At 37.9% G+C, this 25924-nt stretch overlaps 4 protein-coding genes across 4 annotated transcripts; all 4 read left to right on the top strand.

Annotated features, from left to right (window-relative positions):
- The first annotated feature begins 9 nt into the window (after positions 1-9).
- LOC145914726 (polycystin-2-like) lies at positions 10-15157 on the top strand. The gene is made up of 21 exons (XM_083002552.1): positions 10-136; positions 1088-1189; positions 1323-1445; positions 1989-2102; positions 2535-2665; positions 3136-3270; positions 4035-4153; positions 4412-4499; positions 5243-5382; positions 5784-5895; positions 6025-6141; positions 6671-6858; positions 7263-7427; positions 7718-7838; positions 8606-8704; positions 8872-9005; positions 9194-9311; positions 10762-10973; positions 11369-11516; positions 12854-12989; positions 13266-15157. Exons 1-21 carry the CDS (start codon positions 73-75, stop codon positions 13391-13393), a joined length of 2694 nt encoding a protein of 897 aa, XP_082858678.1. The 5' UTR covers positions 10-72; the 3' UTR covers positions 13394-15157.
- Positions 15158-15548: 391 nt separating this feature from the next.
- LOC145913671 (transmembrane protein 163a-like) lies at positions 15549-21500 on the top strand. Its single transcript, XM_083001410.1, has 9 exons — positions 15549-15777; positions 15844-15898; positions 16205-16345; positions 16856-16899; positions 17203-17294; positions 17454-17553; positions 18232-18352; positions 18844-18985; positions 20216-21500. The coding sequence occupies exons 1-9, from the start codon at positions 15703-15705 to the stop codon at positions 20271-20273; spliced, it is 828 nt and encodes a 275-aa protein (XP_082857536.1). The 5' UTR covers positions 15549-15702; the 3' UTR covers positions 20274-21500.
- A 1911-nt stretch (positions 21501-23411) lies between these two features.
- Positions 23412-24361, top strand: LOC145913647 (glutathione S-transferase 3, mitochondrial-like). Its single transcript, XM_083001379.1, has 3 exons — positions 23412-23555; positions 23718-23840; positions 23997-24361. Exons 1-3 carry the CDS (start codon positions 23439-23441, stop codon positions 24171-24173), a joined length of 417 nt encoding a protein of 138 aa, XP_082857505.1. The 5' UTR covers positions 23412-23438; the 3' UTR covers positions 24174-24361.
- Positions 24362-24823: 462 nt separating this feature from the next.
- LOC145914055 (glutathione S-transferase 3, mitochondrial-like) lies at positions 24824-25913 on the top strand. The gene is made up of 3 exons (XM_083001833.1): positions 24824-25019; positions 25133-25255; positions 25543-25913. The coding sequence occupies exons 1-3, from the start codon at positions 24903-24905 to the stop codon at positions 25717-25719; spliced, it is 417 nt and encodes a 138-aa protein (XP_082857959.1). The 5' UTR covers positions 24824-24902; the 3' UTR covers positions 25720-25913.
- The last annotated feature ends 11 nt before the right edge of the window (positions 25914-25924 follow it).

The following is a 25924-nucleotide window of genomic DNA, read 5'->3' on the forward strand; positions in this document are numbered from 1 at the left end:
CGATTTTCCAGGTTTAGATTTTTAAATGACTGTTAATTTTTCTTCAACAATGTGCTACGGGTGACCAAAAACATGTCTATGAGAAGAGTCAGTCCGATCAGCAGCAAAGATGATGAATTTGAAGTTGACCAAATGGGTAATGTTGTCGTTTTGCTATTATGCCCATTTATAAAAAATAGTTGTGTACTTGTATGCATCTTCTCAGAAAAAGGGGTCGAATTTTTCTCTGTTCAAGTTCCATATATTGGACACCAACGTGCATATTTCAATCATTTATGATGATATATTTATGTGTTCTTCGAAAGCATTAATAATTTAAGTGAGACATTTGATTATGCATGGAGATTAGCTTTGAAGCATGTGTACAGATAAGTTGGTGAAACTAAGTTCACGTTAACCATTTCTTCAAACATGTGAAAGGTGCTCTTAGCATCGGAACATTTAGTTGTGAGGTTTCAATGTTCAGAACAGATTTTGTATATTTCGTGATCGTAGAAAACTAATATTTAGTGAACTTACAACTCAGGTCAAGCAATGGTTATTTACATTCAGTGTTTGATAATCCCTAACTTCAACTGATATTTTTCCTGACGAAAATGATTATTTTAAAGGACAAAATTGGAAGAGTTTAAAATGTTACTGCTCAGCTTAGCACATTAATACTTGGTGTCAGATAACTGAGTAGAAATTTCAGTGATTACTAACAGGTGTTTCTAAGATAAGATGAAAGGATTTTGCTAGACTTATTTGTAAAAGTTTGATTATATTTTTATACATTTGCCCAGATTTTTAGATATTGAGCTTCAGACAAAAGTGATAATTAGTACTGTGCACTGACCAAGTTCAAGCTATGCCCTCAGGTAAATAAAACACTTGCCACTTCCTCTTGGTAAGTTTTCTAGCATGTTTGATAGTCATTATTATTTACCTTGAAAACTGTCTGATGTGTAAGCGTTGCTTTTACTGATAGAAAGGGCAGTTTAAAATGTGATTTTAGTCAGTGCATTGGTTTGACAGTAAGTGTGTATCACTATGAAAGTTTTAGACTTGGTTGGCTTTAATGTGGTGTTTGTGCTTTTATAAGCAGGAAGGCCAAGACCAGGAAGTGCTGATTCCCGAACTGCCTGGGACAATGACGCCTACGATGACCACCCTGGTGCTGTGAATACAATTTCAGATGGAATGCTTGGTGAGTCATAAACTTTCAAAAAGCTTGAAAAAACTCAAAAAAAATTGTTTTTTTTAATTTGTTTTCCATGTAAAAACATATTTGTTGACTGTTATTTTGTACAAGATAAGGTAGCTATATACTGTGTTTGCAGACTATGAAGATATTGACGCATCCAGTGATGTGTATGTAAATCATGGTGGCAGAAACCACCAAAACGAAGCAACGGAACCCAGACCAAAAGGAATATGGGCCAGTTTTAAATCAGGCCTTAGAGGTAAACAATCTGTACAAAATAGATTTTTTTAATATTCTGCTCATAATACAGTTGGAAAGGTTAAATTTTAGATCTAAACATAGTTAGCTTCAAATACCCAGCTTCACTAGTGTTATGCAATGTCCGTTTTGCTGACCTAACCGCGATAAATGCGTTGGCCATCTGTGAAATGTTGCACCTTGATTAGAACGATGTGCCAGACTACACCTGTTTTGTCACCTCTTGTCAAAAGTGCCTTTGTTTGTCGTGCGTTCACCGTCCTTTGTGTTGTCACTTATGAGAGGTCTCCAGTTTCCTACTTGTGAATGTGATATGCTTTAAACGCGGTAGGCGACATCGCTGTCGTCGAAACCCACTACACACAGAGCACAGATGTAACCCTCGGGCTATGTTGACCATCCCGTAACCACGGCCTGATAATTACACCTCATCGCCTTCTGTACACATGATTCTGTTGGGATTTTATGTGACAAAAATCAACTCGCAGATTTGAAAAAACAATGGTCAATCATTTATGAACTGATATTTCATGGTTTTATTCAGGTTTATGGGGCACTCGGCAAACTGAAGACACACATCGTGATCGCGAGCTTTACATTCGAACAACCATACGCGAGCTCATCATTTACGCATTTTTTATCATCACCCTGTGCATATGTAAGTTTCTTCCACCATTTGATAGATAATTAATATCTGCCAAAATAGTTGTAAATGTTCTCAAAGAATATTTGTCCATTTTGCATGATAAGGCCTGTAATATTGCCTTTAAGGCCTCAATACTTGCTGTTGACTTATTTTTTTTTCAAATTTTCAATTGTGAGGTAGCTGTTAAAATATTAATGAAATGTTACAGTGGAATGTGTCATTGCAAAAATAATATCATCCCACATAATAGTAACATATAAGTGAACTTATTCCGTTTCTTGGGGAAATATTTAATTAAATAAATTAAGGGCTATCGCTGGATTAGTATCATGAATTATAAATGAGTCCCACATATTATTGGATAATGATCAATATTAATGAAACTAACACCTCAATAAAACTATGATTGTTTTTTTTATAATCATTTTCACTTTTCCTTCGCAGTAACTTTTGGAATGACAAGTTCAAAGCATTTTTATTACACAAAAGTAATGCAGGAACTCTTTCTTGATGCCCCTTTCCCGGAAACCAAAAACACTTTTAAAGGAATCACAACAATGCACGACTTTTGGAGGGTAAGATATTTTGCCATCTTAAAATCAGGAGGAATATTTCCATGGTGTTTCACACACCATTCAAAAAATACAAAAATTTTAAGACTGCATAGGTTTATTGTTATTTGGTTTGAAAATGTGTTTTTAAGATTTGCTAAACGACCCGATTTTCATTTTACACATGGTTTTAGGGTTCGTTACTTCTAAACATTTGAAGTGTTTTTGAGGCTTTCAAACTACTTTTTTATTGTGGTAATTTCAAACTTTGCAATGCGACTTTACGAATACTGTGGGAAAAGCCCTTTTGTTTAAAAAAAAAATTTTTGTGTAGTAATTTTAGAGCTAATGTGTCTTCTCATTCTAATCATGACACTAATGGAAATTTTTTTGCTAATTTAAAATTTTTATACCCCCTTGATGAGTACATAATTATATTTATTCTGCATTTTAGCTTTTGGCCCCAATTTTTCTATGATGTGTTTTTATTTCAGTTTGCCGAGGGACCTCTGATGAATGGTTTGTACTGGGAAACTTGGTACAATGAAGAAAATGTTAGTGACGCAGAGCTTGGTTATATCTACTATGAAAACAAACTGCTTGGAGTTCCGCGTGTCAGACAACTCAAGGTATGTCTTGTCTTAATTCTCTCATCTGATGAGTAAAAGCGTACAATTAAATTTATGAACAAAAATGTGTTTTGACATACACCCTCTGATATATTTATATGCATTGCTATCTTGCTATGATTTGTCGCATGGTTTATGGCCCAATACCAAACCTCTTATGCTTAACACCTGGAATTACAAAGTTAAAAACAAAGCTTTTCTGCATAATGTGTTAAAAGTGACAAATACTTAATGTTAGGCTTAGGTTGTTCCATGCCTTCTTGCTACAAGTAGCAATGGTGGCTAAGAGCAGCTTAAGTTTGGGTTTTGGTTGTGTATTTGTCCACATAATCCAATGCGATTCAAGTGTTAATTCCCAAGCACTCAAGTGCGCAATAGTTTCATTTTTCATCCAACAAAGGCCATTAGCTTGAGTGTGTCATTAAAAAGCTGTTGAGAACAAGTGTCCAAAGAGAAAGGAAATTAAAAAGATTTCCTGTGTGTTTTGTGTTGGCATAGAATTTCTATAATCTTTCAATTCTTGTTGTTGTTTATGTGCTCGAATGACAATTTATGTAAAAGCCCTAAGCGAACCATGTGCATCTTATTAGTGATCATGGCAGTTGTTCTCACATTTTTAAAGCTAATTGTGTAAAAGATATACCTGTTTACACATTTGGAAACGCACTTGGTTGACCTGAATGAAATCATACCATCCTCAAGTTTAATTGCAATAAGGCTATTTTGACAAAACTGTTATTGTTGATCATGTCATTTGCTTTTAGGTACGTAATGGATCTTGTGAAGTGCATCCTGACTTTCAAGATGAAATACAGTCATGTTATGATGCTTATTCTGAGGCAAAAGAGGACAAGAGTCCTTTCGGTCCAGAAAACGGGACAGCGTAAGTTTTTGATGCATATAAGTATATGTATTTTTTTTTGTGATTTCTGAAATTTTCACCCGTCGTCCACCATTAGCACCAGCTTTGATTTTGCATGAATTTTTATCTATTTTTAAAAAAACAGAAGCCCTGGAAATGCTTTTCTGTTTCGAAATCAACTTGTTTGTCTCATGTATTTTCGCTGCGACTCCACCAGCTGCACAACCACATTTTAATACACTTGTTAATTGCTATGTTTATGTGTTGTGCAATACCCAGTTGGGTGTTCTCTACTGAAGATGAGCTTGATGGTTCTAGTCATTGGGGCCTGCTTGATTACACATATCCAGGAGGAGGTTTTTACCAGGTAGTCAACCAAAGCCACCCCAAAATATCCATCACTCCGAGACCGATATTCCAAAAACAAATTCCCAAAAAATTGATAGCTTTATTCTACAAGAGTGAATGACATTTAGGTGGCTTTGCAAAGTTATTATGTATTTGTATTGTAATGTTATAGTTGGGTTTACCCGAATGAAACAATCCAATCTTACTGGGGGTACTTGGCCACTTACCCTGGTGGTGGCTTTTATCAGGTATGATAGGTTGTGGTGCAAGTAATCAAAATGCTTCCTGAACAATTTGAACTCATGCTCTCATGAGACATCTAACATTCATTTGTAATCATACAAAATTATTAGCATTGTAAATTTGCTTCTTTTCATGACTAATTCTCACAGAGTTGGCTGTTAAATCAACCATTTGTAAGATTCCATAGTATTGCCTTGTAATTTTCATTTCAGAATGCTACGCTACTAAGCTTGTGATTTTTATTCATGACTAATTTACTCTGCATGGTCATCTTTGATTGCTAGTGTTTTCTGCGGTTTTCATATTTCCTAACTTTTTTGCTTTTTAACATTTTAAGAATTATAGATTTCATTGGTGTTAAGTTTATTAATCAATAACTTGCCATAAAATGTAACCTTGCATGAATTTTAATTGATAATTTTACTTTAACAGTAGTAAAACTTTAACATACATTTATCTTAAAACACAAAACGTTTTAAACATGCCGAATCCCTGGGTTTAATGTGTAATTTATAACAGGATCTGGACAGCACCAAGGCCAAATCGCTTGGCATGATCCTCAATCTTAAGGAAAACCTCTGGCTGGAGCGAGGGACCAGAGTTGTGTTTGTTGACTTTACAGTCTACAATGCCAACATTAACCTTTTCTGCGTTGTCAGGTAGGCACAATTCATCCCATGCCGTCGCGATACCTCCAACAATGAAACGTGTAGCTTTTCAATGAGAGTTTGCGTTATTTTTCGTTGAACTCAGTGAATGGGTTCGCAATGGTACCGTGTGACGTAGGGTTGCGGGCTTTTGTGTTTTTGTTGGAAACTTGACTGGGTGAATGTAATTTTGGGTAAAACGGCTCCATATATATGTGTATACACGTATGTTTAAAACCCTGAACTTGAGTTGTCAGGAAAATCGCAATGCAAATGTGACATTTAGGTAAAGACAACTGTGTGCATTCATGAAAAACACTAGTTTTTATCAAACGAGTGGTAAACTACAACCAATACTGAACAAAGTTCCGTTTAAAACTTGCGACATATTGTTAGTTTTCTGTTTGTTCCAGGCTCGTGGTTGAATTCCCCCCCACTGGAGGGGCAGTCCCTTCGTGGAAGTTCAGAACCGTGAAATTAATCAGATACGTCACAACTTACGACTACTTTCTCATGGCATGCGAGGCAAGTTACATTGTTCGGTTTTCAACATTCCAACGTATATTTGTGAAGGAAACCCCCTACCTTATCCCAACTTCCATATTTAACAGCATATGAGCTTGCTTGTATCAACAGTTTTTCTATGTGTTGTAGATCCTATACATGCTTTTCATCTTCTACTACATCATTGAAGAAATCCTGGAAATCAAAAAACACAAATGTTCTTACTTCAAAGGCGTGTGGAACTGTCTTGACGTCATAATCATACTGGTAACGTCGTCATTTTGATTCGTAATTCGCCCAACCGCATCTCGTAGATCGCATGTTTAAACGACGCTTGTGTTGTCATAATACATCATTGTTGTGTGGAAATTAAAGTACGCAAAGCTTGATTGAAACCAAAAACTTAATTTGCGTTGAACACGTTGACTATGTTGGTGCAGCGCCATACAAAGTCGCGGTGGCATTTTTGTCTTTGCTGGGTATGTGGCATTAAAATTGGACTCTTTTACCCTTAGTTTCAATTTGAACTCCTACTTCACTCTGCTCAAAGTTTTATTATAATTTTCATGTGAGTCTAAATGGCTTTGACATCATTTTAAAATTCAGAAATTCAGTTGATACGAAATACTACTGCATTTGCATGTAATTATTTTTATGCTATTTTGTATGGACTAAATTTTGTCGTGAAAAACTGGCCGATCGAGGCCGCAATGCCTGGGCTGCGAAGCCTGTGAACCTAAATTACCACTGCATGTTTTAAAAAGCCTTTGAATGCAACGTCGTCCATTTTCCCCAGCTCTCCCTTACCGCGATGGCGTTCAATGTTTATCGGACAATCAAAGTTGACGAACTACTGGAGTTACTTCTTAACGACCCGTTTGTGTACCCGGATTTCGAGTTCCTGGCTTACTGGCAGATGCAATACAACGACATGGTTGCTGTGGTCGTCTTCTTCGCTTGGATTAAAATATTCAAATACATAAGGTTGGGAGGTCTTTACAATGGGCGCAATGTTTTGCGATGTTTACTTGTTTGTTGTAAATATTTGATGTGTTGAACGGATTTTTAATTTTATCAAAGAATCAAAACCACACTATTTGTTTTTATTTGTCTGCGTGTTTGATGACAATACGTCTGTCTCTCTAAACCCTAATAAACGATTTACAATGTATATCCTTTTTGTATCCTAAATGATTAAATTGTATGCACAAGTTGCAATACTGAAAGAACGAAAAAGTATGAAATTGTGTTTTGTACGTATTCACTGTTTTGTAGTGGTTTCGGTATGGAGATATATTAAGTCAAACTTCGTGCACACCTTTCCTATGCATTAGTACAGTATCTTTACTGCCAACAATCTAAATGTCATACGTTATGTTTACCTTCAGCTTCAACCGAACTATGACCCAACTCCAGTCGACCTTGTCCCGATGTTCGAAAGACATTGCCGGGTTCGCCATAATGTTTTTCATCATATTCCTGGCTTACGCTCAACTCGGGTACCTGGTTTTCGGTACTCAAGTCGACGATTTCAGCACCTTCTCGGAAAGCATGTAAGTTAACACATTTGTTCAAAGGGAACGGAAAAATGCTACAATTTCGTATTCACTACCACAAGTAGTTCAAGCATATGTGGGTATAAAAATAAGTTATACTTGGTTGGTTACATACCCGATATACTAAGCATTAAAGTCGTATTTTGTTGTTGTGTCACTGCAGAAGAAGTAGCTTCATCGTGTATCACGTTTGTCAACGCCAAGCATTCTTTTACGTTACCTTCACCAATTTACATGCTCCTCTATAGGGTAAATTGCGAGCGAATCTTATCTATCTAAATTTTCAGATTCACACAATTCCGCATCATCCTCGGTGATTTCGACTTCCACGAATTGGAGGCGGCTCACAGAGTGCTTGGTCCCATCTTCTTCATGACCTACGTCTTCTTCGTCTTCTTTGTCTTGCTGGTGAGTGCTGATGGTAACCTGACAAATTCCTAAAATGTTTTGTGTGGGTTTTTAATGAGGCCTTATAGAATGAGAGCAAATAAATTTAGAACTGTCGGTAAGTCATTTAATCTTACGCCTTATTAGTAAGATGAAACGCCAATAGTGCCACTAAACTTGGAAAAGTTTCACTACAATTACGTCCTGTAAATTGCCGAATTATCGCCTTTGGTGCACCAGTGCGGTTGACTTAAAATCACAAAGTATTGAAATCAAAACGCATCAAGCAAAGTCCCCGCCCAGTCACGGCTTTTTTGACTTCCATGAAACGATTTAGCTCCGAGCGAACCACTGACTGAACGGTTCAACAGCTACAACTTGCTTGTGCGGCATAGCGGTTTTGGCGAGTTTAAAATCGGTTCAAACGACCGATTTCAAACCGCGTGCGGTTTAGTGTAAGTTGATGTGGTGAATTTTCCTTTTTTGCCATCTTAAATACAAGAGTTTTTTGCGGGTTAGTGCTTGCACTGTGCCGGCTTGCAACCGATAGTCTAAAATATCCGCATAGTTTTCTGTGCAAATCGTGAAATAAATCGTCGACAACATTTTTAGCTTAGTGTTTAGTGTTTATTTAATGACCTAAGCTATTCAGTTCCAATGGTCATCACCAGATTTCTTTCAACACAAACTAACCGGTATCCAACCAATGGACTTATATTTTCATCGGAAAATGGTGATGACAAAAAACTCAAATTTACAAGACTTTATTTGTTTTTTATTTTCATCAGAACATGTTCTTGGCCATCATCAACGATACTTACTCGGAGGTGAAAGCAGAAATCTCAATGCAGAAGAGCGAATTCGAAATATCAGACTACATTAAGAGGGTACGCATTATCATAAAACACTTTTAAATATCCCAGTGTAACCATGTATATTTTTCTTTATTCCAATGCAATGAACCGCGAAGCTGAAACTCTATGTAAACAGCAAAAAAAGAAAATATTCAGCAGTCGAATGCTTGTCCCGAAACTATCGCCATGTTGTCGCTCAGGGTTACAACAAAGTTCTTGAAAAACTCTCGCTGAAGAAAGATCGTATTCGGGACATTCAGGACGCGATCCACTCAGCCAACCTTAACCAAGATCGCACGCTAGACTGGGAAGAATGGAGACTCGACCTGAAAATGTAAACCGTAACACGTTGAGGAATGATGCCACACAATTTAAGTTAATTTTGTAAATTTGGAATCCGTTGACATCCTGTAGTATATGACTTTGCACAACAAGATGCATTTAAAACAGGGATGCATTTTTTGCAATGACACGATTTGCAATAGGTAATTATTTTTAAAACCATTTCTTTTGCGATTAAAGGAGGGGAATTCCCGACGCCGAGATTGAGGCTGTTTTCGCTAAATACGACCAGGACGGCGACATGATTCTTAACGAAGACGAACAGCGCAAATTGCAGGCGGACTTGGAGAAGCAAAAGGTGGGTATCGCCCTGTATACGAAACACTGGTACAGTATATCGGTTGCTCCCCGATTGGAAATCCGGGAATGTACAGCATATAGGGAAACAGTTTATTAAAAAAAAAAATTAAAGCGTTTTTGCTCCATCAGGCGAATCGCGTTGTATTCCTGACAGATATTTATTTTCCAGTGGCTTTATTTAAAATATCGCACCAGCCGCCATTTTTCTATTATCCAGGAGTTCCATAATTGTCCTGAAACGCGGAAACCAACCCTCTGAACTGACGTTCAAATTAAAATTATGACGCTCATCATCAATTAATCATAAGCAATCTCTTTAATATTTAATACCTTAATGTCAGCGAACGCGTCTTTTCCTCCCTGGGACAATAGCCAACTCCCCAATAACAATTCAACAGAATTAAACCGAAACGGACGATTTTAGCCTTTACGTGTGGCTTCGTTGCTATGGCGATAAAACGATAATATTATAGCGCGCGATAATATTATTTGTACTTTTTGGAAAGCTGTTCTATATTGAAAGGTGCATTTCATTATGTATTTTGTGGATAGATGAAAACTCACTTTCAGACGTTTGCAATAACCTCTCATCGCGAAGTAAGAGACGTGAATGCAAACGTTTTACTTTCTTGCAAACACCAACATTTGGTTTCGCGTTTATGTCTCACCCAAAAAGAAGTAGGCCGAATGCGCTAATTCTTTCAAAACGCGCCAACTGTATATTTACCAATCCAAAAATACGGTCTTTATGGGTCGCCAACCCTGACAGCAAACAACAAACCGCACAAACCTTTGTATAACCTTTAAACAACCAACACCGCCATAGAATAACACAAACCGGCAGGCCAAGATTTCGGTGCAACGTTTGGCTGAGCAATGTTTATAGGCAAGTCAGTACAAGCGAGTTCAGTGGTTTCACCCAGGTTTGTTCATCTCACACCCCGTTTGAAATGAATGATCCGCAAGTCGTTACCGTTCCGCATCGGCTGGGCCTCACCTTGTAGTCCGTGCTATTCCAGAACACGTAAGCCAACTCGTTGGCTAAAAACGCGAATATGATCACTGTGAGATATCTTCGAAATTGTGTAGAGCACTGAAGTGAAGCGGGGGTCGTGTTTTCTGAGTTGTGCGTTGTGTACAATTCAAATCAACATATTTTTCAAATTCTTACATTTTTTTGTAATATAAGTATAAGTCCTTATTTTCGCTTGTATGATGATAGGAGTCAAATTCGAATGAAAATAAATTTGAACATCTGAGCTTGATAAGTCAGACCAATTTCCAGAGGAAACGAATTTTTAGTCCTGTGCATTCATATTTTTGGATTTAAGATTTCTAAATTAAATTAAACAAAAATCAGAATTTTTTTCAAAATTATCTGTGGTACTTTGGGTTAACGACCCCTTCTATTCATCCCTTGAAACCACTTGACATTTTTTACCTCTCAGGCCGAACTCAGCAACGAATTGGACGAAATTGAACGCGACAAAACTGATAACGCAGCAGCGACATCTGGCGCCCGCCCTTCGTCAGCTCGCTCCCGAGGCGCGCTGAGTCACGTGAGTAACGAATCAGCCAATGAGAGCGACGAAGAGGATGACGACGACGAAGAACGACGAATCAGCTCCAAGAACATGGTTTCAAAAGACGACTTCCAGCTGTAAGTTTCGGATTTTTTTTCAATTCCACACGCATTTGCCCTATCTTTTTTGGAGATAACGTTGAATTGTCGGGGGAGCAAAGCCCTGGCGATTGAAATTGCTCAGTTTTAAAGCTTACAACATTCATGGTCTGATATTCATGGCCCCAGTGCGCGGCACCGGATGCAACCCCTCCCTTCGAGCCACAAACTGTCGACAAATGATGTCTAAAAATGCAACGGGGCAAGACGTATTTATGTCAGGCCGAACCAAGGACTTTTAATATAGTTACCCCAAGCCCGAGTCAGCGACCTAGAGAACGACGCATTTAACCTCATATCTACGTGCAGGTTAAAGTAACTGTGCACAATATCAACTTCTTGTATAATTTGATGCAATATTTTCGCCTTTGCAGATTGACTCGTCGTGTGGACAGAATGGAACACAGCATCGGGTCGATTGTATCCAAGATCGACGCCGTCATTGTTAAGCTGGAAGTCATGGAACGCGCCAAGCTCAAGCGACGCGAAACCATGGGAAAATTACTGGACAGCATCACTGAGGTATTCGTACAATAAACGTCGGAAATATCGCAATAGGTTACAGATTAAATATACTTTGAACTGTGTATAAGCTGCAGACAAATGGCCACTGTTTCGACCTAAAAGGTCTCATCAGTGCAGCTGGTGAATGTAATTGCCAAAAATTAACTTACAATAAATTTGTTAACCTTATCTTGGTTCACGCGTTAACAACGACTAATGAAATAAATTGAGTACAGTTGTTAGGTAAGATTGTTCAAGTTGAGCTTGTTTGAGTTTGACATAACACATTACCAGTAAAGTTCCCGAATGTTGGTATGTTTTGTGGTTTAAGAAATGCTTTAAATTTTTTTAAAAACACGGAGACCACAAGCGTGTACCATGGAGGGTGTACATTTGAGATAAATAGAGGGGTGGGTTTAAAGGAGGTTTAAATATTCTTCAGTATCTCGCTGTTTAAAATCCTTGGAGGCATCTGGTGTAGCCTGTGTATATTCGACCATACTTAAGATGTAAGATATTAGTAAACAAACAATACTGTAGTCAAGTATAATTGAATATATGCAGTCGCAGAAACTGATGATGATGCTTTTCATGCTAAAATTTTTTTTTCCCAAAACAATACAAACATCTACAGAGTTATCTGTCATGATTGTTGTTTAACTATTCATAGATGAGCCAAAGATGTAGTTTTTTAAACAGAAATGATTGTAGAATGATTAAGTTACTTATGGCTTCTTCATACATTACTTTTTTGTAAAACAGGATCATTTATTAATTGTCTAATAAAGGGCCAGGCAGTGACGTTGATACTTTTAGGTAAACGAAGTTTCAGAGTCCAAAAAGCATCGAAAGTCAGTTGACAGAAAGCGCCGAAGTTCCAGAAAAAGTTCCAGGCAAGAATCGCATCGAAGAAGTCATGGCGCAACCACGTCAAAGAGCAGAGTGTAGCGCTTAAATCACGCTGGGCAATAAATTTGATACCTAAATATAAACTAAAAAGAACAGAGTATTTATTGGTGCTGATGTACGTTGCTGAGGGTACTTATAGAAAGGGTGCCAGGATAGCTTCTCCATGAACATTGGAAAGGCCTGAGTAAAAGCTTAGCTTTTGTATTTGTGGAACACGCAGTTATAGAAAAATATAAAATGCAGTTTTAGTATTAGGAAAAGGAACTGTGAGGAGGGCTGTAACAGCAAGTAAGTTTTCGTAGTTGGTTTATGTAAAGTGTAGTTGAAGTTTATGCATCTTTCTTCAGAGTGTATGAATGCTATACAATGACATAGCATATTGTAGGCCACATACCGTAAATTCTAGCTGTAGGCTCACTTTCATATCCATTTCATTCACGATACAGGATGAGAAAATGGGAAGATCTGACGAGGAGTTGCGACGAGAGCAGATGGAGAGGTTGGTGCGGGAGGAGTTGGAACAATGGGATTCGGATGCTTCCCTCTCCTCATCCAGTCGAAGAGTCAACCGACCCGTGTCAGGTGAAATATTTGCAATGAATTAACGATAAATCCAAAACTTGTCAACGCAAGGCTGCAGTTATGCCTTGAAGGGTTTCTTTATACGCTAATATACTGTGTCAGATATCCTAAGGCCTTGCTGTTTTTGTTGGTTAAAATTTATCAAAAATATTAGAAAAGTCGTATTTTACATAATTATACCGCCTAAGAATTCGACAAAATTACAAAAAAAGCGTGAAAGTGGAAGCGTTCCACCACCGGTGACAAATTCTCCAATTTATCAAAAATATATTCCAGGTCGTTCGATCGCGTCTACGTCATCAGGCTCCTCCGGGTCACGTGGTTCCATCACCGGGTCACGTGCCTCGGTATCTGGTTCGCGTGCTCGGGTTCCAGGTGGCCCGAACGGTAGCAGTTCGGCCTAAGAAAAGATCCCCACAAGTTATGTCTAATGTACAGGTTGTAGTGACGTTAGGCGTTGTCGGATGAGCCCTGCTTGTTTTTCCGTGAGCCGTTGTGACCTCGCCGTGCGTTTACCGCACGCTCGTAACTTATTTCTTTTTCGTTTGCGTTGTGGCGTTTGATGGCTTGCGGATTGCTGTGCCACTGCCGGAGGGCTGTCCGTTCCACTGTTTACATTTTACACTTGTTTAAAACGGTTTTAACTCTTTTTCCCCGCGTAGGCATTGCCTCACTCGTATTTAGAATCTAAAAAAAAATTACCACAATTTCCTTAATTTTTAACTTTTTTCTACCATAGTTACTTTTATAGTTAAATATTAAAAATAAAATTTGCACCTCTTAAAACTTACCCTAATCATAAGATCCTATATTTTCTGGAAGCTATAAACGATCCAACTTTAAAGCACCGCAAAGCGTGTCTTGTTGAGGTTCAAAACAGATAACTCGCCGTTTTAACGAAGTGTATTTCAGTTCTGAAACATTGCACGTAACATTATCTCACTTACTCGTTCCATTTTTGTACACGTCGCCTCATTGCACGTTCACACTCATACACATACAACGCTACACACATACAGGTGTTTCCCGAGAAAACGATGGTCGATATTCATGGTGATGCCAAATTAACACTAACTAACGTGCTGCAATGACTGATCCCATTTTTCCGTGTTATTTATCGTGAATACGCGTGTTGTAATTTTTCATCTTTTCTGTGAACGCCTGCGCACTCAGTATTGTTTGTTACTGTGTCGAACTCCACCAGCTCGGCTTGCGTTGTCCCTGAAATGTCAAAGTGTCCCAATTTGCACTGACGCTTACGCTTTCAGTTTGGGGAGCAATTCGCACTACAATCCTCTTAATGTTCCTAGGCACGTTGCGAAATTTTGTAACAAAAGATATCATCCAAAACTGAGTAAATTATTCACGTTTTAGGGTTTCCAAATGCACTCTTAAACCCCTAATAAGGTTTAGCTTAATCTTTGTACACACAGTTGGAAAAAAAATTTAAAAACTCCCAGTATGTTGGTTTTAGACTTCATGTTTAACGCATTCTTTATGTTCCGAATGGTTTTGACGCAATACTCGTTTCACGGTAGTATAGTTACTTAGTGTTCGTCATTCTTGCGTGTTCTGTCGCTGACCTTCATAACCATCTTGCCCACAGCGAAACAATCACCAGTTTACTGACATACGGGGTAGTTTCCAAACGTCATTGTGATTTTTTACCTTTTTTAAACCTGTACGTGGATGGTATTTATCACAAGATTGCAATCCACCCATTTCTCATTGCTGTTTTCTACATCTTTCATCGTTTTCAGAGATTTTCACGTTTTTAACATTTTGTTTTTATTGAGATTTTTAACAAAATCTAACTCCTCGTTAAACACATATAGGCGATATAATATTGCAAAATTTTGTGTGCTGGAAAAACATTGCGACATAAAAAACAGTTCAAACCAGTCTTAGCCGCAACATTGGTGTTTGTTGGAATTCACATGCATGCCCAATTCTGTTAAAGCTATCCGTGTATACTTTAATTACCACTTCACCATTTCAATAGACTTGTCGTCACACTTAAAACACCACTTGTAATTATTTGTGTCTAGTCTTGCGCATGCATCGTCATGTAGCTTTGTTCTTCTTTAATATTGTACAAGTGGTGCTTAACGGTGCTACGCTTCACGTACTGTAGCTCGGTGTCTCAATACATTGTGTTTGTGACGCTTTACGCCTGTCAGCCATGGTAGGTTACCGAAGTTTGAGACTAGGGTTCTTGCTAATAAGCAAGATCTGCTGGTCAGGTGATAACATGCATATTGATAGAACGTTTCGGCGTTTGCGTAAAAGGTTTCCGGATGATTTTACTTCTTGTTTACATGCGGCAGACTCGACAGTACGCAAATAATGCAGTTCGTGTTGGGGCGTGCCTTTTTAACCTCGCATTTATTGTAACTGCCCTTTACCTTTGCGCGCATATACCCGGTCGGCAGAGCGACCTTACGAGCCTTCTGCAATCGAGTCGCAAACCCCCGGCGGCAGCTAAGGTGCAGCCAAGCGTGGCATTTGACTCATAAATACCATGCGTGATTTGCGAGCACTTCCAGACCGAGCGTTTTGCATTGAGCGGTTGATCTTAAAAGAGCGTGCAGTTCTACCGATGTGATGAATTTAAAATTACCTGCGGCCAGGCATCTTGTGACTATGTGATTAATACAGCGGATTCATTTACCACACTGCGCCTTTGGATAGGCCATAAACTGGAATTGTAGCCATGGAATCAGCTCAACAAGAAACTGGATTTAATGACAACGGGCCTGTAAACTTGGCTGCCGCTAACAAAAATCAGGTATGTTGTTAACGTCTTTAAATGCTGGGTGATTTAGATTCTGATACCCTCTATTATTTCCTACAGAGCAACAATGAAAAGAAATCAGAAAAAATAAAGCTTGAAGTGTCAGACAAAAAATGTAAGATATGTTTGTTAAAGTTGCTCTCACTAAATTTGTGATAGAAAACAATGCAAGTGGACATTTAGTTTTTGTGAACAAGGCAGTGTTTAAGCACAAATTTTTAGTAATTTCAATTATTTGTTTTAGTACATGTTGCTATTTTTACCTGTGTTATTGTTGTTGTTGCAATATTATAAAATTGTCAAATTATTTTGGTGGTATGCACTTTAATATGGTTATACACAATAATTATAATGCAAAAGTTTGGGGACGAAAATATGTGTGCAACTTTTTTAGCTTCAGAAACAATTTGTTATTTTGTAGATTTAATAACAAATGATGACAATGACACAATATCCAATTTGGAATTGTCTTCGAAGGCAGCCAACCAGTGGAGAAAATCTGCTGTTTTGATTTCCTGGCTTTCAATTGTAATAACACTTACCATAGGCATCATTGAATTTGGTAAGCAAACTCTTTTTAGAACCAATTTTACATGTTTTGTGACAGAAATGGTTTGGTCACTTAATAGCCCTGAGGTAACAGATTATAAACAATCTCAACTGCTGGTTGTCTGGGCAGTTTAAAGTTGTTGTGGATGAAAAAAGGAAATCCTTTAAACACTGGTCCATATGCACTAACCATTATATCCTGGAACTCATTAACCCTAATGAATATTAAAAAATGGGTCAATGATGTTTTCAAAAACTTATCCACCTTTGACTTTATATTGTTATAGTTTTAATTAGATATTTTGTATATTACCTTTGCCCTTTCTGTCAAGACAACATGTAATTGTATGCAAATTTTTGAAACGTTGATTTCCATATGTGTGTAGTTTATCTATTACCACACAATGATTAATTACTTGTCATCAGCAAATTGTCGTTTGTCATTATTTTGTGTTCCATCAGTGGCATGTTATCGCTTCCTACAGTTCCCTTTTATGACTACTGTTTCCTTTTTGTGTTACAGTAGTGGCGCAAAATGAAAACAGCTCTGCTGCCTTTGGCCTTGCCGTGAGTTGATTTTGAAATATTACAGACATCCATAACCTAACAGGAGGGGGTGCTTTGTCTATGTTTGCTTTAAACTGCGAAATCATAGTTTCCTGTTGAGTCACATTTTACAATGATTTGCTATCAGGAAGCGGTTGACCTACTCAATACAATTTTGTACGACGCACGCACGGGAGAAGGCTGGTTTTATAATCTTTGGACACCGGTTATTTAATTAATATTTGCGAAAAAATGGTTATGACACGAATACGAAAAACGCGAGGCTAGCGTGTTTACTCAACATTTAACAACTTTCTTTTGTAGTTCAGTGCAATTCTTGATGTTTTGTCGTCAACCGTCGTATTATGGAGGTATTACGGAGCTAAAAACACATTCTCACAACGCCGCGAACACATGTAAGCTTTTTTACACTTAATTGTATGGTGTCTTTTAAAATGTGTTATCTTTGGTACTGTGGTAACTTGATCGCATGCGTATCCATGCCAATCTGTCAAATTTGTCGCCTTGAAAATGCCTAAACCGTATACAACAAAATAACGTTTTGCTTCCCGCAGATCGTGTATTGTTCTTGGTTGTCTGTTCATTGTCTCAGCAATTGGAATAGCCGCAAAAGCGATATTTGGGCTGCTAGAAGGAGACGCACCAAACATGAGCGTAAGGGACTTGCTTTAAGTCATATAGGATGTTCGTAACCCGACACCGTAAGCGTTAAGCCCGGTCTCTTGGAACGATATTACAGCAATTTCTAACAAATTTCGACAAATTTTCCGTTTTCAAACAAGTGCCAACATTTCTCTCCATAGCGACAGCACGAAAATCATCAAAGCTTTGATATTTTAACGGCAACTGTGTCGTTGCCACCAGCCCACACTTCCCCACATAGTAAACTTTTTGTCCCGTTTGTCGTTGCAGCGCTTAGTTGTGAATGGATTAATAGGAGCGTGGCAGTAGCATAGTAAGCATCCTTCCTAGGACGCCTGATTAGTTCTTTCATCCATCCGACATTTTGCTGTTTACGATAATAAACGAAAAAGCATGTTGTTGTTGTTGGTGTTACGACAAAACAATGTTGATTGCTTACTGAAAATTTTTTAATATCTCCAATGATGACACGTAGGCCTACCTTGTTTACATGGAGATGCTTACCAATATACCATAAAATCAACACATGCAAAAATGCACTTTATACTCAAGTCTATAGACTTAGTTGTTGTTTTTCATTGTGAGGAAATATTAGTCAACTTGAGCTGGAAACTGGACAGTCACTTCAACTTGTATTGCGTAAACACACGAGAAAAGCTTACGTGAAATTACTAATGAACTTTTTGGCAGGCCGACGGTTTACGAACTCTCGTCATAACTTCGGTTGTGGCAAGCGTGTCCTGCCTCCTTTTATTCTCTGGAAAAGCAATCATTGCCAAAAAGCTCGTATCTTGGACGATATTTACAGATGGTAAGTTTTAAAAACAAATGCAAGTGCTGTGTTTTGCTACTACAGCTCTGAGGCATGAATAGTGGACTGAACACAAAGTCACCGCACCAGTCGTTTTTCCCTATTGTCAAATTAATGGTGGCTCGCTTCGAATCAGATGCAGGATATCAGCATGTAATTAAGAGTAAAATCCTACTGCATGGCTTTGGTGTTATGTTGAATATTTCCAGTAGCGCTGTACGGTTGGCCCCAGCAACAAGTCAAGTTAGTTAAGGCACCTGGAAAAACCTCATTCAAATTATATCTTGCGTGTCCGAAACAGCAATTAAACTTCTCCAAATTTGCCCCAATTGCCGAACACGTGAACGCACATAAATGCCCACACTAGCGACTAATTGGAAGTTGGACCCAAGCGTGAACGCACATAAATGCCCACACTAACGACTAATTGGAAGTTCGACCTAGGAACAGCTTTAATCTTTGCTTAATAGTTCTCTCTGGTGATTTTACAGCCTTAAACTCCCTTGCCGGAGGTGTGGTGGCATTTTCAATGGTTATCACGTCAATTGTTACAAAGGAAGATCGCCGTCTTTGGTTTTTGGACTCGACTATCGGCTTGGTGGTCAGTCTGTTTCTGCTCATATACGGACTTTGGTAAGTGTTCAAAATATGGACTAAATGGCCAGTTAATTCGTGGTGCAACTGATCATTTTGTCATTATCGCTCCAGTAATAGGTGTAAATTGTCTGTAACCTGGAACGTATTGAGACTTTCATACAAGTTTGGATTTACCACCTAAACCATATTCTGCTGTTAAAATGGTGTGGTTTTTATTTGTGCCAATTTACCAAGCATCAAAGGTTCTAATATTTTTATGAAACTTTCGTAGTCACTCAGAAACTGACTTTCTTACTGTCATTGTGAAAAAAGTGAAAGCGAAACACGTTGGTTAAGAATATTTTGAAGCAACTTTTTTTTTATAACACCCTATTTACACTTTGCATGGCAAATGGTTTGAAATATTATTGTTCTGTGCAATATCCGCTCGATTTCATTTGCTTGAAAAGCATTCCAAATACTTTTGGGCGCAGCATGCTCGTCACGCGTTTGGCACTTAAGGAACGCCTCTTGTTTAAACACTTAACAGCCCAACTAAAACTGCTGTTTAAAGGAAACGTTTGCTTCTTTGCCCACCGCATCCGCAATAAAGCGGTGGTCTATTTGCTTACGGCCCCAGCATTGTAGGGTAAATCTGTAGGATTTCCTTGAATATCCAAATTCGCGTGTATAACGCTGTGGTGGACACTTTTGCACAACAGAGGTGGTATTTAAATTGTTTGCTTGCCACCAACGAAAACATAATTCTTGATTGCCTTGGGCTTTTTCTACGTGATGCCATAAATGCAATTGCGACGTAACGCGCCAGTAGTTCTTAACTTTGTGATCACGCGCCCTGTTTCTCCCAAGCCAGACTGTTTAATACAGAACCCTAATTGTATTCATAATTGGATTAGGCAACAAAAGGAAATACGTTTTTTATTCTTGTATGTCGTCACAACGGCTGTTTTAAAAAGAAATGGCTAAGTTATGAAAGCCTTATTTGTTACATGAACATATTTCTTTGTTTTCATAAAACGATACGTGGCTTCCATTGGGCAAGTTGCTTGTGAATAAGGTCTGTTCCAACGTTTTAAGTCATTTGGAAAGTTGTGACGACAAAACTTTAGATGTTTCTTGTCCAATTTGTGCTAAGTCGCTTTTGTGGTGGCTTTTTCCATTACATATATACAAGGCTGCCGTTTGATACAAAACATAAAATACCCAAACCTTGCTGAGCCAATGTTTCCTATAAATATAGTAATGTGTACTAAACCTTTTCAACAGGCTGCTAACAAAACACTGTCCAGAAGTCAAGAAAACCGGGAGCTACACAGAAACCTAAAAGTTCAACATTCCGTACGTACCTCTGAATGTCGCCACCGCACTTACTATGAGTTTTCTGCGTTTTCTAACATGCGTGGTTGCGTTAGATTGCACAAATTGTGGTCTCGTTTTGTGTTGCAATAAGTGCTTTGGTTTTTCATTTCATTTTGACAACCACATTTGTTTTCGTCACGAAACATTACGTCACTGTGGACAAAAGTCTTCCATTTTATCTTATACCACGTGACAACCCAACACTTGTTGATCCACGCACGATTTTTTGCATTAGTTTTAAGCTTCAAAGTGGACTTTATCCACTGCGTCAGGGGTTCCCAACTTTCATAACCGGTGGCTCATCTCCAAAATGTTATGACACACCAGAAAAACCGTTTTTAGGACGAATTCACTCGCGTAACAAAAAAATTGGTTTTTGTACCATTGTAAGCTGAAAGGTTGTGCGGTTTCTTAAGGAAACAAAGCCTCCAAGTTAGCTTGCTACGCCCCAACAACATTAAAACGACGCACTGTTTGGAAATCTCTGCGCTACGTCCGTTTGATTGTAAGTAGAGTTTATCATGTGCCTTACACCACCTATATATGTTTTCCTTTTTATCCGTGCAATAGTGAATTTCCATCCTTATGTTTCACAAAATTTTATGTTTGTTAGTAAGGGATGTGTAGCCATTAATTTTTAACTCAAGGAGTGTTTGATTCCCTTCGTGATATTACTTGCAGTCAGGAGCTCGTATTGAAAATCAACCACGCGGTTCTGATAAAAAATATCAGTGGTATAGTTGTTAAATTGGCCCATTTTACTACGTTAATATCATTGTGTTGAAAAAACAAGCAATTGCGTCTGTTTTCGAACTAACTCAGTCCTTAACACCGAAAGAATATTTTACTCTAAGCAACATAATATTGCGATCTGTGTTGGTAGTTCCACCCTCTGTTTAAATGGCCAGTTGGTGAAAGGCAATTTGTAACATGTATACGTTCCTACGAACATGATAGGAAGCCGATTTCCAGTGCTCTGAGAATTGCAACGCCATTGGTCATTTCGACCGATCCCTGCTTTTGTGTAGCGCACTTCCTGTAGTAATTTCGTTTATATTGCTGTTTCTGGTTAGTGTTCTTTAATCAATTGTCCTTCGCACCCGTTAAAACAATAGGTGTACAGTGTACATTCTATGCTTTTTATGTACTTTCGAGCATTTGCAAGCGAAAACATCATTTGCAATAAACGTTTATCGACAAAACCAGCTGTAATGTGTTATATTTTATATAGTGCATTGTATACCCAACGCAGATGATACAACGCAAAGGAAAAATATATCTACAGCTTCGAAACGAGCGTATATATATTCACATGCGGTATTGTGGAAAATAAAACATGTTATTTAAACAGTAGGACACACCACAATGTGTAACAAAGATTAAATTGTATCTTTTGGTTTATTTCAAAATTCTAGCCGTAAAAAGTGCATATGACACAGGAAATTGGTACATGAAACGGGAAAGCTTAAAAGGGTCACGGGTTTCTGAGAACCAGGTGATTAAAGTTGTATTTGAACCGTTAACATTTGGGTGGTGCTCGAACAATTTTCGACCAGGACGAAGACAAAGCGGAAATGCATGGGGATTGTGCATGTGACGTGTAACCAGTGGTGGGATTCAGCCGGTTCGCACCGGTTCCCGTGAACCTGCTCCTGGAATTTAACGACCTAAGCGAACGGGTTGTTGACAACCGTATGTGTAGGTCTATGTTTCACTTCGAGCACTGTTTTCCCGCGGTTACTGAGGTATGCTGCTAGTGAGAGAACCGGTTGCTAAAATACTTTAATCCCACCACTGGGTGCAACCCTTGTCTTGCCGAACTGCTAACTTTGTACAAGAAACTCATAAGCAACACTGGTTGATAAAGGATCAATTCTTTTTTGAAAAATAACTTCCAATGTTATAATGTGAAATAACTTTCTTTGAGGTGAACATTTTAAATTTTTAAAGAATCAATAGGAAAACACATATATTCCACAAACACGCGTTCTCCGCGCATGAATGTGTAAGTTAATTCAACTGGATATTTCAGTGCAACGCAGTATTTGATGTTAGTGTTATGATCGAATGAAATCCGTGTGGTGGAGCTAGAGTACTATTTTAAATAACATCCGTGTGGTGGAGCTAGAGTACTATTTTAAATGGAAGATACTTTTACACCGGGTCACAAAGTTTTTTCCAAACTTGATCCACAAATAAGCCTATGTAACATAGAAATCTGTGCGCTACGATTCGTGTAGTATTTCAACTCAAATTTATAAGCAAAAATAACAGGCGGTGGCCCTGTTTACGCCTAATCAATAAAATTTGCACAGATTTCTGTTGTACACATACTTATATGTGGATCAAGTTTGGAAAAAAACTTTGTGACCCGGTGTAGTAGTATTTTCCATTTTAAATGACATCCATGTGGTGGAGCCCATAAACCTGATCGGGATTCGTTCTGGGAACATCCTTGGTTCAAACTCGGTGTAGTAAAAAAAAGAAAAGCAAAGCCTTTGCTGTGATTGTACCCTCAATTTAAAAAGTTCTTACGACCGTGTCAACGAAGAATAGATGTCGGTAAAATAATAAAGAATGTAAAAATACATGCTTCCTGGCGAAAGTCCCCAATCAGAATCAAGCATCGTCTATTTTTAAACTAACTTTCGTTTTTTCTACCGCTTGCGCAAATTTTTCATGGCACAAAAAGCGTGTATAATTTCTATTACTTTGCGCCGGTAATACTTGCTGAGTCATAGTTAGATAAGCAATATTGGAGGTCGTAGTTAGTTGATTTTTGACAGAAAGGTTATACGAGGAAGCGTGATGCAACACCCGGCAAGTGTGAATGAGGTTTTTGTCACGTTTGGTTATGAACATTGTGATAGAAGCAGGTGGGCAAAGTATCACACCAGTGATTATAGGATTAATGCAGTTATGTCTTAGGTATTTTGTATCATTTTTAAGTTTCAATTAAACGCTACTAATCTGTCTGGTGAGTGGCGATGTTTGAAAAAACATTGTTGGTTAAAAACCTGTGCACTGACATGCGAATTAGTTTTTGAAACTTTTAACTGCATATATTGCTAGCTTTTTAACAAATATTACATTTTATAGCACTTTTTGTAAGCAAATATCTTTTATAAAAATGTCATCCTTGCCTAAAGAGTATGGATATGTGATTGGTACTGGTTTAGCCAGTTGGGTGATGCTGCAAGGCATGGCAATGAAAGTTGTCAAAGCACGAACGAAGTACGGAGTAAAGGTGGGGTTATGTATGTGATGTTTCCCAACAAAAAAGAACAAGATAGTAAAAATATCTGCTGGAATATCTTTAACAGAACCATATGTTCTGTTTTTTAACCTTATATCTTTGTAAAAAGAAGGATTTTGAATTAAAGTTTTTCCACATTTTTATGTTTAATAGTACCCTGACATGTACAGTGCCGAAAATGTGCAGTTCAATTGCATACAAAGAGCACATCAAAACACCCTTGAAGGACATCCTTCATTCCTATTTATGTTGGCTACAGGAGGACTTGAGTGCCCGGCAAGTATTTTACAGCTGTTAAAAGTTTAATTGTTATGTAGCCTGCTGACCATTTTTTATTCAAAATGCCGTTTTATGTGCTTAACGTAGTATGTTGCATCAAAATACAATTGGCTGTTTATGGTAATGTGTTATTTCATACATTTAAATTCGCAGAAAACTGCTGCAGGGCTTGGTATGATTTGGATTTTGGGAAGAGTTGCATATGCAAAAGGATATGCAAGTGAAAAACCAGAAAATCGGAAATGGGGAAGTTTTGGCTACATTGGATCTCTTGGTCTTCTTGGATTGACAACCTATTTTGCTCTGAAGAAGTTGGAAATTGTGAACTAAATTTATTGTTTGCTGGCATCATGCTTTCCGTAATTGAACTAAAATTCCAATGTTTGCTATTTTTGCATAGCGGTAGTGTACTGAAGCTGTATTTTAACCTCTAATTTTTGTGTACACTTTTTCATTGTCTTGATATTTGGTATAATCGTGTTTGTTTCTATTTCTCCCTATAAATCCTGTTTCGGTTACATGTTGATTGCAAAAAGGAGACGACCATAGTAATATTAGAGACTGCAGGACATTTAAGTAGCAAGGAGGTCGAAAAGGTTCAACTTTGAAAGAAGAATTTTATTGTTGAAAAACCATTTGAACGAAACTGCAGTCCTGCATACCTGTTACGAAAAGAAACCAAATCGATTCAGTCTAAATATAAGACGTGGCAATGCAACCGCCAGTCTAGACTTGAGTGCCTGATAAGCATACTATGGTTTGAGACCTACCTGGTTCTAGCTGCAAGGATTAAACAAATCGGTCGCCGACTGAACTTTGAACCTCACGCTCCTATTACTATAAATACGACAGCGGCGGCAATGTTTGTATTTGTCCTCTTGGCGGCTTAGTAGTGCTGTTTTTAGCATTACTAAGTATTTTACATGATTATACAGCTTTTCAGTGTCAATATTTTTATATTGGCGTATCTTTGCAGTTCCTGCCGGCCTTGATTGGTTATTGGTTTATATGCTTCTAAAGACTTCTTTTTAAAATTAGTATTTGTTACACTACCAAAAGATGTCGTCTCTACCAAAAGACTATGGTTATGTCGTCGGAACTGGCATTGCAAGTTGGGTGATGTTGCAGGGAATGGCAATGAAAGTTGTGAGGGCTCGAAAGGAATATGGAGTAGAGGTAAATTGGATAGCCTATGTATTCTTTGCCAACAATGTGACTGTCTTTAAACTATTTGTAAGTAGGTTTAACTTTTGTGTTTCTTTTTGTGACATATTTGCTTGCTGTTATAGTACCCAAACATGTACAGTGACAACGAAGTGAAATTTAACTGCGTACAGAGGGCACATCAATATACACTGGAGTCGCATCCATCGTTTTTGTTTATGCTCAGTCTTGGTGGTCTTGAATGTCCGGCAAGTATTTAAGTGGACCAAACCAGTTTTATATTCAAATAATAATATAATATAGTGTAAAATAGTTATAGTTTTGAATAGAAATGCCAAAGTTAGAAAATTACTAACTGATCTTGTTAATTATTCAGTCGGTTAAAAAACATATATATATCTTGGCTTGCCAAACAACTGAATTTTAAAAATATGTATGCTGGAAACAAGTTGTAAACTTCTACTATGCATTATTTAGGTGATAGTCAATATAATTTTTTAATGCAAAATGCCATAAGAACTATTCAAAATTACAGAAAACCGCTGCAGGGCTTGGAATGGTTTGGATCTTGGGTAAAATGTGCTATGCAAAGGGCTATGCAACTGGAAATCCAGAAAATCGTAAATGGGGATCATTTGGTATGATTGGAACTTTTGGGTTGGTGGGTCTGACAGCATATTTTGCATTGAAAAAGTTGGAAATTCTAAAATAAGACTTGATCACTGTTGCAATTTTCTGTGTTGTACTTGTTAAAATTGTGTAGAATTTGTGAAGTTTTCTTTGTTGAGGCTGTGCATTACAAGTAAAGGCAGTTGTTAACACACTAAGTGGGTTTTAAAGAAACGGGGCCCCTTGGAGAAATATTGAAATAAAGAATCAATCACATGTAAAAACTGAACATGATTGCAGTTGATTAA

Source organism: Ascidia mentula, chromosome 9 (genome assembly GCF_947561715.1).
Source record: "Ascidia mentula chromosome 9, kaAscMent1.1, whole genome shotgun sequence".
NCBI lineage: Eukaryota > Metazoa > Chordata > Ascidiacea > Phlebobranchia > Ascidiidae > Ascidia > Ascidia mentula.

Excerpts from the sequence above, each read along its gene's own strand:
- LOC145914726 (XM_083002552.1), top strand. The coding sequence starts at position 73 with ATGTCTATGAGAAGAGTCAGTCCGATCAGCAGCAAAGATGATGAATTT. Across the intron at positions 4,500-5,242 it reads CAGGAGGAGGTTTTTACCAG|GATCTGGACAGCACCAAGGC; the intron begins GTAGTCAACCAA and ends AATTTATAACAG. Across the intron at positions 7,428-7,717 it reads AGCACCTTCTCGGAAAGCAT|ATTCACACAATTCCGCATCA; the intron begins GTAAGTTAACAC and ends CTAAATTTTCAG.
- LOC145913671 (XM_083001410.1), top strand. The coding sequence starts at position 15,703 with ATGGAATCAGCTCAACAAGAAACTGGATTTAATGACAACGGGCCTGTA. Across the intron at positions 17,295-17,453 it reads TCACAACGCCGCGAACACAT|ATCGTGTATTGTTCTTGGTT; the intron begins GTAAGCTTTTTT and ends TGCTTCCCGCAG. Across the intron at positions 17,554-18,231 it reads GAGACGCACCAAACATGAGC|GCCGACGGTTTACGAACTCT; the intron begins GTAAGGGACTTG and ends ACTTTTTGGCAG.
- LOC145913647 (XM_083001379.1), top strand. The coding sequence starts at position 23,439 with ATGTCATCCTTGCCTAAAGAGTATGGATATGTGATTGGTACTGGTTTA. Across the intron at positions 23,556-23,717 it reads GAACGAAGTACGGAGTAAAG|TACCCTGACATGTACAGTGC; the intron begins GTGGGGTTATGT and ends TATGTTTAATAG. Across the intron at positions 23,841-23,996 it reads CAGGAGGACTTGAGTGCCCG|AAAACTGCTGCAGGGCTTGG; the intron begins GCAAGTATTTTA and ends TTAAATTCGCAG.
- LOC145914055 (XM_083001833.1), top strand. The coding sequence starts at position 24,903 with ATGTCGTCTCTACCAAAAGACTATGGTTATGTCGTCGGAACTGGCATT. Across the intron at positions 25,020-25,132 it reads GAAAGGAATATGGAGTAGAG|TACCCAAACATGTACAGTGA; the intron begins GTAAATTGGATA and ends TTGCTGTTATAG. Across the intron at positions 25,256-25,542 it reads TTGGTGGTCTTGAATGTCCG|AAAACCGCTGCAGGGCTTGG; the intron begins GCAAGTATTTAA and ends TCAAAATTACAG.